This window comes from Condylura cristata, unplaced genomic scaffold (genome assembly GCF_000260355.1).
Source record: "Condylura cristata isolate star-nosed mole 26May11 unplaced genomic scaffold, ConCri1.0 scaffold00020, whole genome shotgun sequence".
Taxonomy (NCBI): Eukaryota; Metazoa; Chordata; class Mammalia; order Eulipotyphla; family Talpidae; genus Condylura; species Condylura cristata.
In genome coordinates, this window is record NW_004567121.1 from 16388515 (window position 1) to 16405177 (window position 16663).

General features: G+C 35.5%; 1 protein-coding gene across 4 annotated transcripts in view; it reads left to right on the forward strand.

The window, feature by feature from the left end:
- Positions 1-16663, forward strand: part of THADA (thyroid adenoma associated) — a 288533-nt gene that overhangs the window by 41762 nt on the left and 230108 nt on the right. For all 4 annotated transcript variants that reach the window (XR_001145643.1, XM_012727581.1, XM_012727584.1 and 1 more), the window contains exon 22: positions 4562-4671. Coding sequence is in view for 3 of the 4 variants with exons in the window: in XM_012727581.1 (XP_012583035.1) it covers positions 4562-4671 (110 nt within the window). In the remaining variant the exon portion in view is untranslated. The remainder of the gene's footprint in view (positions 1-4561; positions 4672-16663) is intronic.

The window sequence follows — 16663 nt, forward strand, 5'->3', positions numbered from 1 at the left end:
ATATAATATATAATATATTATATAATTATATTATTATATATTATTATATATATTATTATATAATATAATATATTATATAATATATAATATATAATATAATATATAATATAAGGTGTAAGACAAATTCATTGTAAATGTCAGAAATGATAACAGTAAAATGGCAAATGGTTAAGAATTTTCTAGAAAGTATAAAATCAACATTCTGATAAGAAGATGTCTGAGCTTGTATTTGTTACTCTTATGTTTGGGGTTTGAAGAAATTCCAGGTTTTAGTAAGAAATCACTATAGTAGAGAATGTCCAGTGGAAAACATTAATTATCTTACTATAGTGCAAGCTTTCATAAACTATTTCATTAAGCCAAAGTGGTGTTAGAAGTGCCTAACAGTGACCATTTCACATTTTAAGAAGTGACTCTGCCCTAAAATAAAAATTTAAATCCAGCTTTAGGGGGTAAGTCTCACTATTTGAGGGTATTGAAAAAAGACATTTTTTTGATTTCTATTTTGTGCCAGGTACTCTGCTAAAAACTTGTATACATAATCTCACTTATTGCTCAGAAAGTGAGCAGTTTATCTTCACATCACTTAGGAGGAACTGTATTGCTTAACTAGTTGGAATTAGGAGGAGGCTGAACTAAGCCCCACTGGTTCCCAGGTCCTAGATCTTAACCACTGGACTGTCCTACCTAGACTAAATCTTTTTGAGTTTATCTAATTTATGAGTGGAATTAGGTTGGATTTTTCTACTGTATCTCTGTGTTTACAGTTGTTGTTTGTGGGGGTTGTGCTATAGCAGAACATTTAGGTCCCCTAATTAGTCCTCTGGTGAATTATAGATGCCTGGAGACATGGCATGTGACTGTTCTCTGCCACATGTATACCAGGGTATCCATAAAGCATGTTCATTTCCTTAGGGGAATAGGTTTCGTAAAAGTTACAACTGGCATCTGCTAACTTTTAAAAGACAGTGACTAAAATTTAACTTTAAGTATGGAATTATTGCTCCTGTTTTGCATTTTGACTTTAATTCCTTTTTTAAAATCCTAAGATGTATGTTGTTTATTAAAACATTTAATAAACACATCATCCACGTTGATGTGCGATATATGAAGTTTTTTGTGCTGAACTTTAAATAGGCCTTTAACATCGAATAGAGAGGGAATTGACTTGAAGTTTTCAGAAGACTTTTTCATTTTTTTCTAAGTTAAATTTTGAAACCCTATTTCTGATCCTGACTATTGTCATTAATTTTCCAAGTTGTTAGAGTCAAATATGTCTGCTTATCCAGTGGGGAGGAATCACCTTGGCCCCTTTTTCTCTCTAGTTGCTCAGAGATCACAGCCCCATTGCCTCCGCCCATCCTGTCTGGTGGGGACAGCCCATTTCCGAGACAACAGTCTCCACAGTTTCCTAGCACAAAACTGTGAGAGCACTCAGTCAGGTCTGCTAACTTTCTCCGGGGTTTGGTATTCATCCATGTAAAAAGATCCCATAAAATGTATTGCAGGTAGCTGTACTGGTGAATATTTATTGATTCATTCATGCATGCTTCCGAGCCTCTTCTCGTGTTATCTTTCCGTTTGTTCCATCAGGTATATATCCTTTTCAAGGTCTGGATCTGAAGCTTTTTCTAATACTTTATTCTAGTGTAGAAGGATTTCTCCTTTCTTGGAGCTGTTAAGCTCCTAATGGGTACCACCCAACATACTGGTTTTGTCTGCCATCTACATTGAGAGTCTCCCGAAGATAGATGACTTGTTCTCCCTTAGCACTGAGCTGTTAAGCATTTGGCAAGTTGCTGAACAAATTCATGCAACCTGATTACAGAATGTTTCTTTCTTCGTTAGGAAATATTCATTATAAGTCTGGGTATTGCTTTGGCGAGTTTGTTGGTAAAATAAGTGCAAATGAATTGAGAATTGTCCACCTATCACTTAGTGCCTCATTCTACTCTGAGACAGGATTTATTTAAGCATTGAGCTCCACCCTTAGGAATAAAAGAAGTGATGAAAATTTGATCCATGATTAAGGACTAGACTGTGACCTTACATTCTAAGTTTCCCTACTGAAGTATGTTATGATATCTGAAATATTTTAGAAAAAGCATGGCTAAAGAAACCCCCCCCCCATGTTTATAACTTCTATTTTCATTTTCTGCCACTTAAGACATCTTAGAAATTTCTAAGAAGAGAGATTTCTATAATAATACAAGTGATGGACATGACAAATTAGCAGACCGGTGTTTCTTCTCTTTCTCATTTTCTGAGTTTATTTGACTTTAGATTTAGAGTTGAATTCAGATATAAGACCTGATAGTTCTGTTTAAAATATACTCTGAAATTGAGGAATTGAAGATAAATAAGACTTGTCCTGTGTGTGATTGTGTAACTTTTTTTTTTTTTTAAAGATTTATTTATTTATGCATATAGAACATGGGCATAGGCTGGAGGTGCAGGGGCAGTGACAGGTTTCACCAGAGAAGAGCAGGGAGCAGAACAGGCCTATTGATGAAGTACACTGCTTAGGGGAGCAGTGGGCCTGCCAGGAGAAGTCTGCCGCACTATGTGGATCACCTCTGGGGCGGGGATCGAACTCATGTGGAAGTGGCTTTAGCTTCTCAGTGCTGTGCTTTAACCCGCTGCGCCACCAGGGAGGGCCTAATTTTAGTATTTTTTTTTTATTTTATTTTACAAAAGTTTGTTTTTACATCATTTTGTACATTTTTTTTTCCATCTCAACTGTAATCCCCGTGGGTGTGCCATCACCATAATCCCGTGCTAATTTTAGTATTTTTAAAAGGCCACACACACTATCAGTTGTTAAAAGTCACACACAGGGGCCCTCCCTGGTGGTGCAGTGGGTTAAAGCACAGCACTAAGAAGCTAAAGCCACTTCAGCATGAGTTTGATCCCCGCCTGCCCCGAAGGAGATCCACATGGCGCAGCAGACCTCTCCTGACCCACCGGCTTCTCCCCTCACCAGTGTACTTCGTCCACCTGCCTATTCTGCTCCTAGTCTGTCTCTGGTGAATCCTCTCATACTCTGCATCTCTGACCAGTTCTGTATGAATAAATAAATCTTAAAAAAAAAAAAAATTAGGAGTACTTAACAGATTTTTACATAAAGCATGGCTTGGTAACATAACATGTCATTCTGTAGGATATTAAAGTTAGAATTAAAAAAATCCTATTACATAGTGCTTTTGTTGGCCCCAGATCTGATTTTTATTTCTTTAAGTGAATCACTTGTCTCTTTATAATCAGATCTATTTTGAGTGTAGACTCTGTCTTTACTTTTCCTCTATTGAGAAGCCCACACAGAGCTAATATGGAAACAAATTATAGATTATAGACCTATTCTTAGCATTTAGATTTACTAATTTAACTGAGTACCCAATCTATGTGTGAATCAACTACAGTTATTACCCCCAGTTTATAGATGAAGAAACTGAGAATTTGCTCATGGTCACGTGTTTAACCACTGAGTTGTTTATCATCTCTGATGTGTGCAGAGTACAAATCTACCACTGTGCTGTGGTAGGTGTTTCTGGGTAAGCATATCTGAGCTATTGGAACAGTTTGCCTTTTTACCAACTCTGGTCTCCTGGGGAGACCTGGTCAAGAAAGCCCATTTTATCTTTGGTTCTATAATTGTTTTATACCAGTCTGGATTTTTCTAAAGCTCATAGTCAAGCTAATGGTAATATGTACAATCTCCTAACCAATTTAATAGCTAATTCTGATCAAAACTTTAATCAGCAACTAATTGCATTCAAGCCTTCTTTTAAATAAATTGACATTTTTGTTACTTGTCTAGCCTTACTTATAGAAAGGCAACGTGTGGGAATACAATTCAGTAGCTTTCTGAAAAATTTCCTGGTTCTGACTCAGAGTAAAGCTTGTTCATTTTCAGACAGTGCTTTATAAATAAACCTGCATTTCCATTCACATTTGTATATCTCCAAAGTTACGGGCATTAGTGTTTAATGGGTGGAGTCATTTTGGGAAGATGCAAGAAGTTCTGGGGATGGTTGCACAGATGTTAACTGTACTGTGCCACTGACTATACACTTTGAAATAGTTAAGATGGTAAATTTCATGTTGTATATATTTTAGCCACAATAGAAAAAAATAGTGGAAGAAAAAGTTATTTTTTTCCACCAAGGATTTCACCTTGTGTGATTTGCTGTTGGTGTTGAATAATAAGTATTAAAGAGCACACCCGTGAAGCTGGCATGGGAAGGCAGTTTTGGGTGGCATTAAAAATGCCAAGCCCGAAGCCAGACTGCAGTTTTGTCCTTGCTGTGCAATGTTGAATAGTTACTTATCCTTTCTGGGTCTCTTTTCCCCCCATTGTTAAGTAGAAATAATAATAGGACTTCTTTTATGCACTTATTATAGGGATTAAATGAGATGTTAGAGAACTGTTTAAAATGCTACCTATTCTATAGTTGATACAAATGCATGAATATCTAGACCTGTTTTAAGTTACGTTACTTACATAAGTGTATCTGTAAATATACGTGTTAACTAAATACCTATTTTTTATTTTGTTTTAAAGGTAAAAGAAATAGGCGATTACTTTAAACAACACCTCTTACAGTCTAGGCACAGAGGAGCCTTTGAACTGGCTTACACTGGCTTTGTGAAACTCACGGAAATACTGAACAGGTAAAACAAAACAAGTATCTTTTTGTGTACATATTTTAAAAGGACTAAATATATAAACCATGTGATTGAAGTAGAATTTTGTTGTGTCTTTTGATGTTTAGAAGAATAAAACTTAGTTTCGAAATTTTGGGAAGACTTTGTTGTCTGAGGTTTCATTGTTTGATGTATTGCAGATGATTGAGTGAAATGTCCATGCTGAGTTACTTTCCCATTGAAAGGTGATTCGAAGCAAACTCAAAAACTTTGCTAAAAATAACTTAGAGGTTGCTATTTCTTTTCATTGAGAGAAATTACTGTTTTGTGTGTTTGAAAATTACTTGGCATTTGGAATAAAAGAAGCTCTCTAGTTTTTTGGATTTCTGTATATGACAGAGAAACATGTAGGGATTTTATGTTTTTCTTCCTAATTTTCTCTTACAGAAAAATCTAAAAGCACAGTGAAAAGACCAAAACGTATAAAAGATCTCCTCCCCCTTCCCCTAGAAAAACACTTAGGTGAATTTCATACATTTAGCCAAATGTATTTTTTTTCTGACATTATAGGTGCTGATAATTTCATTCATTCATATAATAGATTTCCTCCAAAGAGCTTGTGAAGAAACCTTAAATTACTTAATGACTAAGTGTTCATGGCAAGTGTTGTCTAAATAAAAGGTAGTATTTTCCAGGAAAACATTTCCATTGCCTGGAAACTTTTTGAAATGAAGCAGCGTTCTGCCAGCCTTGTAGCCTCAGCAAACATTTTATTTTGGGTTGTTAAGACATCTACTTGAATATTTTTGAAGTATTTTTTCACACTCCCGGTAAAAACATTTATAAAACATCTTGGCAGTTATGAGCAGCACAGAGTATCTTTAAATGATACTTGAAAAAATGGCCCTGACATTAAACCACTGATCTTGAAAATATGTTGTTATCTTTTCAACACCTTTTTTCCAGTGTAGACATGACTTAAGGCTATTTTTTCTCACAACACAACACACTTCACTCTTCAGCTCAGTTAACATATATTGAAACTAGCTCTGTGCTTAGTACTATGCTTGTTTTTGAAAATACAATACTTCTTTGTATGACATCGTTCCTGTTCTCAAAGAGCTTATGGTTAGTTTGGGAAATAATAAATAAGCAGGAATGAAATTAAACATTAAATAAAAAATAATAAAAATATTTGACAAATGTTAGGTCATGGATACTGTTTGTCATGATTGGTCAGAACTCGTTGAACACCCAACATTGCTATTATCTACATAGATGGTTTAGTTGAATTTCCAGCTTGGAAAATGAGAACAGTGCATTTGAACAAGATAAACAATTCAGTTGTCAAGTTTTGGGTGAAGATTACAGGTTCTATAGGAGCAACAGGGTAGACTGGTGAAGCTTAGTGAAAGGTGGGATTTGTGCCTGAGTAGGGTTTGAGTGGGTGGAAAGAGAAAAGAAAGAAGGAAACATTGTGAGTCCCTATTCAGAGGCTAAAATCAACATGATATATTGTCCAGTGAGTAAAGTAGCCAGTTTACTTGTAGAGATGGTGGTGGTGGAATTAGTGGGCAGTATCATGCTGTTGGACAGATTGAGGCAAAAAATTGCAGACACTTGGAAAGTAGGTTTGCTGTAGAGGGGTAGAAAAGACATTGAGCATTTTTTATCTGAAGTAATGCATAGGAGGTTTTGGAGAACAGCGGGAATCGCAGTAATCTAGGATACAAACTTACACTTCTGTTCATATGGTTTCTACTTACTGTGACTGAGATTGTATAAAAATTTGTTGACTTAGCCTCTGATCTCTTTATCTCTAACATAAGGCAAAGGATATTTGCCTATTATGATTGGAGCTTCCACCAAGGCAATTGTGTGGGAATGGAGAGAAAGAAATTTGTCTCAGTCAACATTTAGCCCATGTAGTAACAACTCCACATATGGCATATCGAAAGCTCAGAAGGAAAGCTTTCCACAAATTGGCTTATGTACATTTTGTGTTTCAAAATTTGGCAGGCTTCAGCTGGTTTATTCTTTTCTTCAGCGTATAGACTGAGTTCAGTAGATGGCAGGTGACTGGTCATGAAGGCTGAAGGAAGTTTTATTCACATTAATGGCACCTTGGTGGGATGAATTGTAAGACTGGCCCCCGTTAGGACTCATGTAATTCTCAGCATGGCAGTTTTAAGCTAGTTGATGTCCTTATGTCACAGCTTGCTCTCCAAGAGAACTAGGCAGAAGCTTCATGTTTTCTCCTGACCTAGACTCCACATCTCATAGCATTGCTTCATCATGTTCTTTTGGTTTTAAGTAAGTGTTTTCAAGGGAAGAGACATTAGAATCTACCTTTGGATGGCAAAGTTGTTAAAGGGCAACCCAGTGTGAATTGGGTTGCCTGTCTGTGGGTCCTCACCCCTGTGCTTAAGATTTAATTGTACTGCAGGCACATACAAAGAGTCAATAATGGGTTTATTTACAAAGGGAAAGGAAAAGGAATGACCCAGGGAAAGAGAGAGATGGATACAAGTTAACTAGAACATCCTACCAGTTCTGCAGACTTGGAACTCCAGTAGCACACTGAAAGTTCATCAAGAGCCAAGCTACCAGCCACCCGCCATGAGGCCAAGAGAGAGTTGGCTCCTAGATATATATCCCCAAAATGGTTGCTTAGCTCCACTGTTGGAGCTCACAGTTCTCCCTTGGTATTGCTGGGAGTTATAGTTTCAGTGACTAGAGTAGGGGGCAGAGTTGTAGTTTCGATAACTGGAGTAGGGGGTGGAGTCCATAAAACCTGTATCTGCAGAGTTCGTTCAGGACATCCTTTCCTCCTAACAAAGTGACAATTCATTGAGGAAGTACACATAGGATGAGAGGTAAAAATTACAGGGTGCTTTAATTGCTCCTGTGTTTTAAGTCTTGGTGAACAGAAAAATGGGCAAGGAACCTGAACGGGGGAACTGTTTATTTTAAAGGTGAATAAGATTGTTTTGCATCTGTTTAATGTGAATTGATGATGGTATATATCCTGGTAAAATATTTGCACCAGAAGTTGGAGTTAAAGTATTGGTTTGGGTACTGTAACAAAAACAGATGTGGATTTATGAATTGTTATAAATATCATAGTAGGTCTGCATCTTAAGGGAGATAATGAAAGGAGAAAAGAATAGAAGACCAAGGACTGTGGCTTTGGAACCACTGTCTTGTGGTTGACTGGTGCAGTCAAAGGCATTCTGGGTAAATGGATTGGGGAGACAAGGCCAGATCCATTGCCTGGTATCTTAGCCACTACTAACCTGCTTTAAGAATCTCATGGCTGTCGCTGCTGGCTTTTCACCAACCTGTTATGAGTTCTCAGTTGTTTCCAACCAAGTGGTTCTGGATCCCTTTGGAGAGATACTCAGATCTGCTGTAACAGAATATTTTGCAGAGAACATCTTTATAGTGTGTGTGGCTTTCTTTTGTTTGGTTTTTATTTTTAAAAGAAGTGTTTCTTTTGGATTCCTTTGAAAGATTTTTATATATATCCTCTTAAGTTATGAAAATGTTATTTAAGCATACAGTGCTTAAATGTTTGCAAAGAATGAAATCTGGACTTCAGTGAAAATCCACTGAAATGAGGCCAACTGCTGGCCACCTTTTGAACTGTATCTGTGCTGAGGGAGGAAGCACTTAGAGACTAATGGATAAATAACTAAAAAGTTACACATGAGTGTTTGAATAAGTTTTTAATAGAATTATTCAACTATTTTCAAAAGTGTAAACTAACTTAACTTTTAAACAATCACCTAAGAATAAATAGAAATGGGAGACACTATTCTTTTTGGGGGAGGAATCTTTTGAAAGCAATACTTGGCACTTATACATACAGAGTCACAATATATTGAGCTCATTTTCTAGAATATGATATTTTAATATTGTTACTTCTATTGTGTTTTGGTAAATTTCATATGCTCTTTGAAAAATACAATTACCTGCCTGCCTATTTGATCTGGAGTGGTTAAGTGCATTAAAACTGTAACTCTGAATTCAAGCTTCTGGTGAAATTCACATATGCTTATTTACTCTCTATGATCTTAGTATTTTAAGTTATTTTTGAGGAAAATTAACAATTCTAACCCCCAATGGTAAGCCAAGGTATCAAGCTTTCATTTGTTTAACCATAAATTGAAATCTTAACAATAAAGAACATAATTGTTGACAACACTTCTAAATCTAGAAGGGGAAGTATAAGTTAACATTATCTACCCCTCCTATTTGAATTGCTGTGCTTATTAACCTACCTATTTGTACATACTACAATAATTGCAGTTTTTCTTCACACTTTTGTGAGCTCAACTAATGACATGTAGTAGTTTTTGCTATAAAATGTTGGTGTTAACTGTTTGTTGACTTCAAACAACTATCATGGACAAAAATAATTATATTTAAACTTTCATCAATTAATTAGAGCTACTACAATTGAAATTCAACAGAAAACTTACAAACATTTTAAGTTATCAAAAATAATTATCTTACTAGAGAATGAAAAACCAAATTTCAGTTTGAGCAAGAAATAAATGTAGAATGTAATGTTTGAAAGTTGGGGAACAGATTAACTCTAATTGAAAGAATAGACAATCTTATCTAAACCCTTATTTTCATCACTTTTGGCAAATGTGTGTAAATAAGATAACTTTTATTTCTGAGTGCCCTGTGAATTTTATTTGAAAAATTAATAGTTAAATAAGAATAAGTGTTAATCCATTCTTTACTCAGCAGAAAAATCTTTTAGTTTCCCATTTCTATAGTGAATTACAAAAATTTAGGGAAAACTTAGATGTCTTATAACTATTTAAATTCCAACTTGTCATTTTGGTTTCTGATTCCTGATTTTTTTTACTTAGTTATTTACTTATTTATATTGAGATTTAATTAACAGGCCATCTATTAGTTTTAGGTGTACTTTATTCAATATTTATCTGTATTGTTAAATAATCACCAAAAATAACTCTAGATCATTATCCTAACTACACATTTGCAAACTATTTTTCTTTTGATAAGAACTTTAAGATTTATTTTCTTAGCACTTTCAAATATACAAAACAGTATTAACTATGGTTACTATGATGTATCTTTATGTGACTTATTTATTTTATAATTGGGAATTTTATTTTTGATCACCTTCTCCCAATACCATCTCTTGCCTCTAACAACTTCCAGTATGTTCTCTTTATTTATGAGCTCAGTTTTATTTGTTTTTGTTTTAGATTCTACATAAGTTATATTCATTTCCTACCAAATGGCAAGATTTCCTTATTTTTTATGGCTGAATACTATTCCATTGCATACACATTCCACATTTTGTTTATTCATTTAGTCATAAACGGACTCTGGTTGTGTCCATATTTTGACTATTGTAAATAATGCTGCAGTGAAAGTGGGGTACATGTATCTTTTTGAATTGGTGTTTTTGTTTTCTTTGAATAACCAAATAAATTTGGAATTGGAATTGGTAAAGCATATGGTAGTTCTAGTTTTAATTTTTTGAGGAACCGCCATACTGATTTCTGTAACAACTGCTAATAAAAAAAAGAAGAACCCACCAACAGTGTACAAGGGTTCTTTTTTCTTTACATCTTCACCAGTGCTTGTTTTTTGTCTTTTTGATAAGCATTCAGTATAATCAGGTGATATAGTGGTTTGATTTTCATTTACCTGATGATTAGTGTTGTTGGGCACTTTTTCATGTACCTGTTGGCCATTTGTATATCTTCCTTGGAAAAATGTTGCTTCTCTTCCAGTTTTTTATTCGATTTTTTTTTGTGCTGTTGAGTTGTAGGAGTTCTTTATATGTTTTAGTTATTAGTCCCTCATCAGTTACATGATTTGCAGATGGTCAGTACTTTCTCTCATTTTTAAGGCTGTCTTTTCATTTTGTTTATAATTTCCATTGTGCAGAGAGTTCATTTTTATGTAGTCCTTCTTATTTACTTTTGCTTTTATTGACTTTGCTTTTGGTGTGAAATCCTGAAAATCATCACCAAGACCAGTGTTAAGGAGTTCATTGCTTATTCTCTTTCTAGGAATTTTTTATTTTCAACTTCTTAATCCATTTTGAATTAACTTTTGTGCATGGTGAAAGGTAATATTTCAGTTTCATTCTTTTGCATGTGGTTGTCCAGTTTTTCTGACTTTTACTTCACTCCATCGTTAAGTCAGGTGCTACCTTTTATCTGGAACTTTGCATATTTGTCTTTTAAAGTTCTCATAATGATATTGTGTCATTTAGACACAGTAACAGAAGAATCTTCTTCTCAGTAAGTAACTTCTAGCCCAGCTCTGTTGTTAAACCCTCAGAATTTTTTTTATAATTATTTTTACATCATTTTGTGCATTTTTCAATTTCAGTTGTAATCCCTGTGGGCTTCCCATCACCAATTCACCCTTGTGCCATCACCATAGTCCTGTGCACTATCCTGACACCCCCCCCCCCCCATTTTTGATCCCATTCCCCACTCCAACCCCGTAAAATGTCTCTGGTATATGCTCCTGCTATGAGTGAAACCATCTGGTATTTTTTTTCGTTCTGTAAAGCCTCAAAATTTTTAATGCTTTATTTTGCTGTGATGTTAGGGAATGATTATTTTAAATATTAAGAGAAACAGTAATCTGGTCTATCCACTATGTCTTTTAGTCCACTACTTCTTGCTCTATTCTCCATGGTCTTTTGATTGGTAATTCAATATAGGTTTGGTCATTGTTATTGCCTATGTCTGCAGCTGAGATTTCAGAATAACTCTCCGATGCTTTCACCTGCAGTAAACCTCAGCAATATTTGATGGTGGTGAAGGGGGTAAAGATGGATCCTGTTGATATATAGCTTTCTCACTGACTCTCATTTGGACAAATCACTTTTCAGGCTTAAAATTTTTCCATGCTTCTGAATTATGTTCCTTTTCTAAAATGTGGTTGCACATGCACACAACCATTCGGCACATCTGTCACTGTTTAGTTTAATTGAAATAATAACATGAGCCTTGTAATAATAAACATAATATTTGACCAAAAAAATGAATGGAGTGAAGAAATTAAGTTATAAAATAATTGGAAATTAGGGGGGAAAAAAGCTCTATGTTAGAAAGAATAAGCACACTGAATGGGTTTGAGGAAATGAAGGTAACATTTCTCTATTAACAATAGTACTAAACTAATCACAATTCAATAAAAAATAGTTCTTGTGTTATCTCCATAGGTGGATAGATGAAGCCTTTGTAGTCAGGGAACCTGATTTATTGGCAAAATAGTCTAATTACCAATTAGTTGGGTATACAGCAAAATAGTCTAATTACCAATTAGTTGGGTATACAGCACATATAATTTGATTTCAGTCTGTGGGTTTTATGCTTATCTTAGAAAACTTACCCACTATGAGCGAGATAGCTTTGTGGATAGAAATTGGACTAATCTGTTTATGGAACAATAATTTGCTGTAGCAGTCTGCTCAAGACAAAACAAATCTAGCCAGACCTGTTCGTTTCTGTCACTTTTGGTCAAGTTTCAGGCCATATCTCTTAGCATAGGAAAATAACAACAAAACTCCCTGTCTCTTTCCTGTCAAGTTTCCCCCCTCAAAACCCACTGCTTACCCCACAAATTTTTTTTCATTTTTTCCCCGTTTCTTTTCTTTTTAAAGATTTATTTATTTATACACGTAGAACTGGGGTATAGGCCTGAGGTGTGGGGCGGGGGGGGGGCAAAGGGGGTGGGTTGGCAGTGAGAGGATTCACCAGAGACAGAGCAGAGAGCAGAACGGGCAGATCCATGAGGTACTCTGCTGAGGGAAGAGCAGCTGGTGGGTCAGGAGAGGTCTGCTGTGCCATGTGGGTCACCTCCTGGCTAGGAATCGAACTCGCACTGCAGTGGCTGTGATAGCTTCATAGTGTTGTGCTTTAACCTGTTGTGCCACAAATTTCTACTACTTCTTAACTGATGAACAGGAAAGTTGGCATGATCTGATTCCTGTCATTCCCTACTCTTACCTACCATCTTGCTCTGAGTCTAGAGGGAAGAATATTGAGCTGGAAGTAGAACTGAGTTCTACTTCCCAGCTTTGTTGACACTAGGAAAGCCATTTAACTTGTCTAGATTACTGCATCTTCCTTTAAAAAAAATAAGAAGGTTCAGATTTCTAATGCCTCTTTCAGCTCTGAGCATTCTATTCTTTGTACACTGCTTCTTTCTAGTTTCTGGTGAGGGAAGTACTCGAATTTTGGATATGAAAGATTGAGGGAAGTTGGATACATTTTTAGTAAGCTTCCTTTGGAACGGGTAAACTGATCTCTTGGGAGCATTTTGTGGATTAATAACATTTGATTGTGTTGCTTATGAAGAACCTTTCTAAGAAAGTGACAATTTTATAATGTGCTCAGAGACTAAAGACAGTGTATTTTATATATCTTACATTAATTTGATATGGGGGTGAAATAAAACAAAAGAGCCTTCAGACAAAGAGGATGTCTGCTCTTTTAACAGAGAGGTCTCGCTGACAGAAGTAGAATTGTAATTCCCCAAGGCTGTGTGTGATTACCGCATAGAGCACATACAGCTGGCAGAAAGAACCAAAGGCCGCTTCACTCAGGACCTTTTCCTTTTTCCTCATGGACCCCTAGATTGTATGGTGAGGAACCAAAACAAACAGCTAGAGTTTGGTGCATTGTTCATAGGAGCCGTGCACAGTTCCATTTTTATCTCTCAGCTTCTTAATTATCATAAACACTAGCAACTCTATAGAGTTTTGAAATTACTTCCTTGTAAAGCCGTCTTTCCTTGTTGGGGGTAAGCAGAAGGTTCATTGTATAGTCAGAACTCTAGACCCTGCTATTGTGCTTTTATAAGCGAAGTCATTTTACCATTAAGAGCCTGAAGTTTCCACCTCTCTTCTTCTCTCCCTGGTTTTGCAGGTCTGTCTGCTTAACTGAGAGCACAAGTAGCACACAGAATCTGGCCCAGCACTGAATTGTCCATATTTCATCTTTCAACAAAAGATTTTTTTACCATATTTACTACATGGCAGATGCTGTGCTAGGAAAGTTCCATTTAACCACTGACAGTGTGTTATGGTAGACCAGAGCTGCTAGAAATAATTATTAAAGTCCCCATCTACAAAATTTAAGAGGCATATGAATAGCTGAAAAAAGGACAAAGACTTGTGTGGGGCTGTGAAGAGATGTTTTGGGAAGATTCTCATAAGGGGCCTTAGGTACTCACATCATTTAGGTTCATTGATTTCTCCATTTTAATAGTGACCCAGTTTATAATAACTCATTGAATTTCAAAGCATTTTTATAATGATTTTATTTTCATTTTTTCATGCTGAGAAGTCAAGTGATTTGTCCATAGCTATATATCAGTACTCACAGAACCAACATTAGAATCCATATTTTTGGGGGGACTCTGTATTGTATCAGAGATTAGCTTGTTGATTGATCACCTACTTTATATTAAAAAGAATGTGATAGGTAGGTGTTGTAGATAATCAAGATCATATTAATGAAATATGATCTTTGTAACTTGACAGACTTATAGCTCCTCTGCTAATCTTCAAAAGTAGAGAAGTAAATTTGATGATATTTATAAGATAGAGATGAAAGACAAAGAAAAGGCCCATATACTGAGATTTCTGTCCAACATGATAGGAAGAATAATTATTACCATGAACATTAAAAACAGCAGCAGAAGAAGGCTGATGGAAGACAGGATAATACTCTAGAGGAGCTGAGTTGGAGGTGTTGGGAGGCTATTCTGAGGGCCAGTGTCTACTGGAAATAGAGGTCAAAGGGGTAGGGTGGAGATACATAGATAAAGATATGCCATCTTTATAGATAGATGGATACATAGATAGCTGGATCTCCTCTGGTTTTTTAGCACTAATAATACAACTTTATGGAAAATATGTCTCTCCTAGCTATATGGAAATGGTCAGTGTGGCTGGAGATACTTGGAGTCAGCTATACAGAGGAAATAACTAAAGCCAGGTCCTGGAAGTCTCCCAGAGTCCTAAGAGAGAAGGGAAAAGCTTATAACCTCTGGTTAAATGTTATACTTATTAAAACGTAGAAACACTGGTCATTTGAAATAGTTTTTATATATATATATAATTTATTTTTACATATTTTTGTACATTTTCCCATCTCCATTGCAATCCCCTTGGGTTTCCCATCACCAAATCACCCATGTGCCCTCACCATAGTTGAAATAGTTTTTAACCGCTTGTTTCCAACTGTACAGACTTCAGCTAAATGCATTTAATGCCAACTTGAACCCTGTATTGTGTATAAATCTTATTCTTGAATCTTGGAAATGTCTTGGGATAGCATTTAAGATACAGATGATTTTCATAGACTACTTGAGTATTAGCTGGTAAGTGGCACAAATGAATAACTACATGACTATATCAAGTAAATGAAGATTAAATTTCTGTTTCTGGAAAGCATAAGTCTCGTTGAGGTGCTTTATCCTTCTGATTCTTTCCTACCTGTACTTGGAACTTGGATCGGTTTGTGGAGTATCATCAATGGATGATGTCAGACTAGTATATGCAATGCCTAAAGCACATAGATATAAAAGCAAACACCTCTTTTGATATCGTGATTCATTTTTCTCTTGTGAATCTAAAGGGGATATATTTCCCTGTGTTCCTTTAAACTTTACCAAGTTTAAAATCAATAGTCTGACTTATTTTTATTGCTACAGTAGCTGAAGCTATGCTTTGTAGAACTTTGGTCTTGGATGGGTGATAAAAATCGAGTTCCTCATAATGAGATTGATGTGGTAGAGGCTTGGAGGTGGGCTGAAAATCACCAGGTTGTCTCCTTCACTTTTCCTGAAAACCTTGCTCTGTTTTATTTCCCCTCATGAAAGCGTGGAACTCATATCTTTATAGTGTGTGTCAGACCAGTACTAATTTTTCTCCCCCAACACTCCACCTTAGTTGACATTGTATCATTTACTCTGATATGTACAGTGTTTTAGGACTCTAAGTATGTTACTCTGATAAGCCAGTCTGAGTTTGTTGTTTTTGAAATTATTTATAGCTGTTTTAATTCAGATGATGCTGGTGAGGACTAATAATAATGAGCTTGAGTAAATGCATTATCACTTACTTTTTAAAGCACACTCATTTTTTCTTTGTATTATTTAGAGTTACTTCAATGATTAACAAATGAAAAATAAGTAGGAAGGAATCATGATAAGGGAAAATATATTGACACTTAGTAAACAGATAACTTTAGGTTTTTAAATATTTATTTTCTCAACCCATTAACTTACTTATTTAATGATTTTTCATTTGAAGTTGCTCTTAAACCTGATTGTGTTTATGGAAAAGGGGAAGGATTTTCTTCCTTGTGTTAAAAGCCCATTGTGATAACAGCTTGGGAACTGAAGGTATTGGCAGAGGTTTAACTTTTCCTCAGTTGCAGTTATACATAGCTAGTTTCTAAGGAATTGAATCCTGGAAATTTACTTTGTATATTGGCTTTAAATATAATTCATATTTAAAATGTGAAATCAGTTACTTTGTATTTGCAGGTAAAATCAGTTCTTTAAGCCAACAGTAAGTCATTCATTAATATAGGAAAATTAGCTTATTCACAGTAATCAATGTCTCCAGTTGACCAAGGGAGTTAGAAGACCTCCACAGTGAATGAGATATGGTTTACATCAAGTCAGTCAGAAGTAAGATGTCCAAAAGGTGGATTTTCCATACTATATTTTAAATCTCTGGCTAGTTTTCCACCCATATCACCTAGTTCTTTAAAATGACTTAACCCCCACTCTGATGTATGTATTCAGGACTTGAAATCAGCTTGAAAGGTAACCTAAATAAAACATGATTATGAAGTTAAAGTCTTGAAAACAGTATATGGTGGTAACAAGTTCCAAAGCCATAGATACATGCTTTCTGAATTACATTTAATTTGGAATTTGTATCCTTCTGTTACCTTCTTAGAACACAGCATAATGCCACACAGCTACT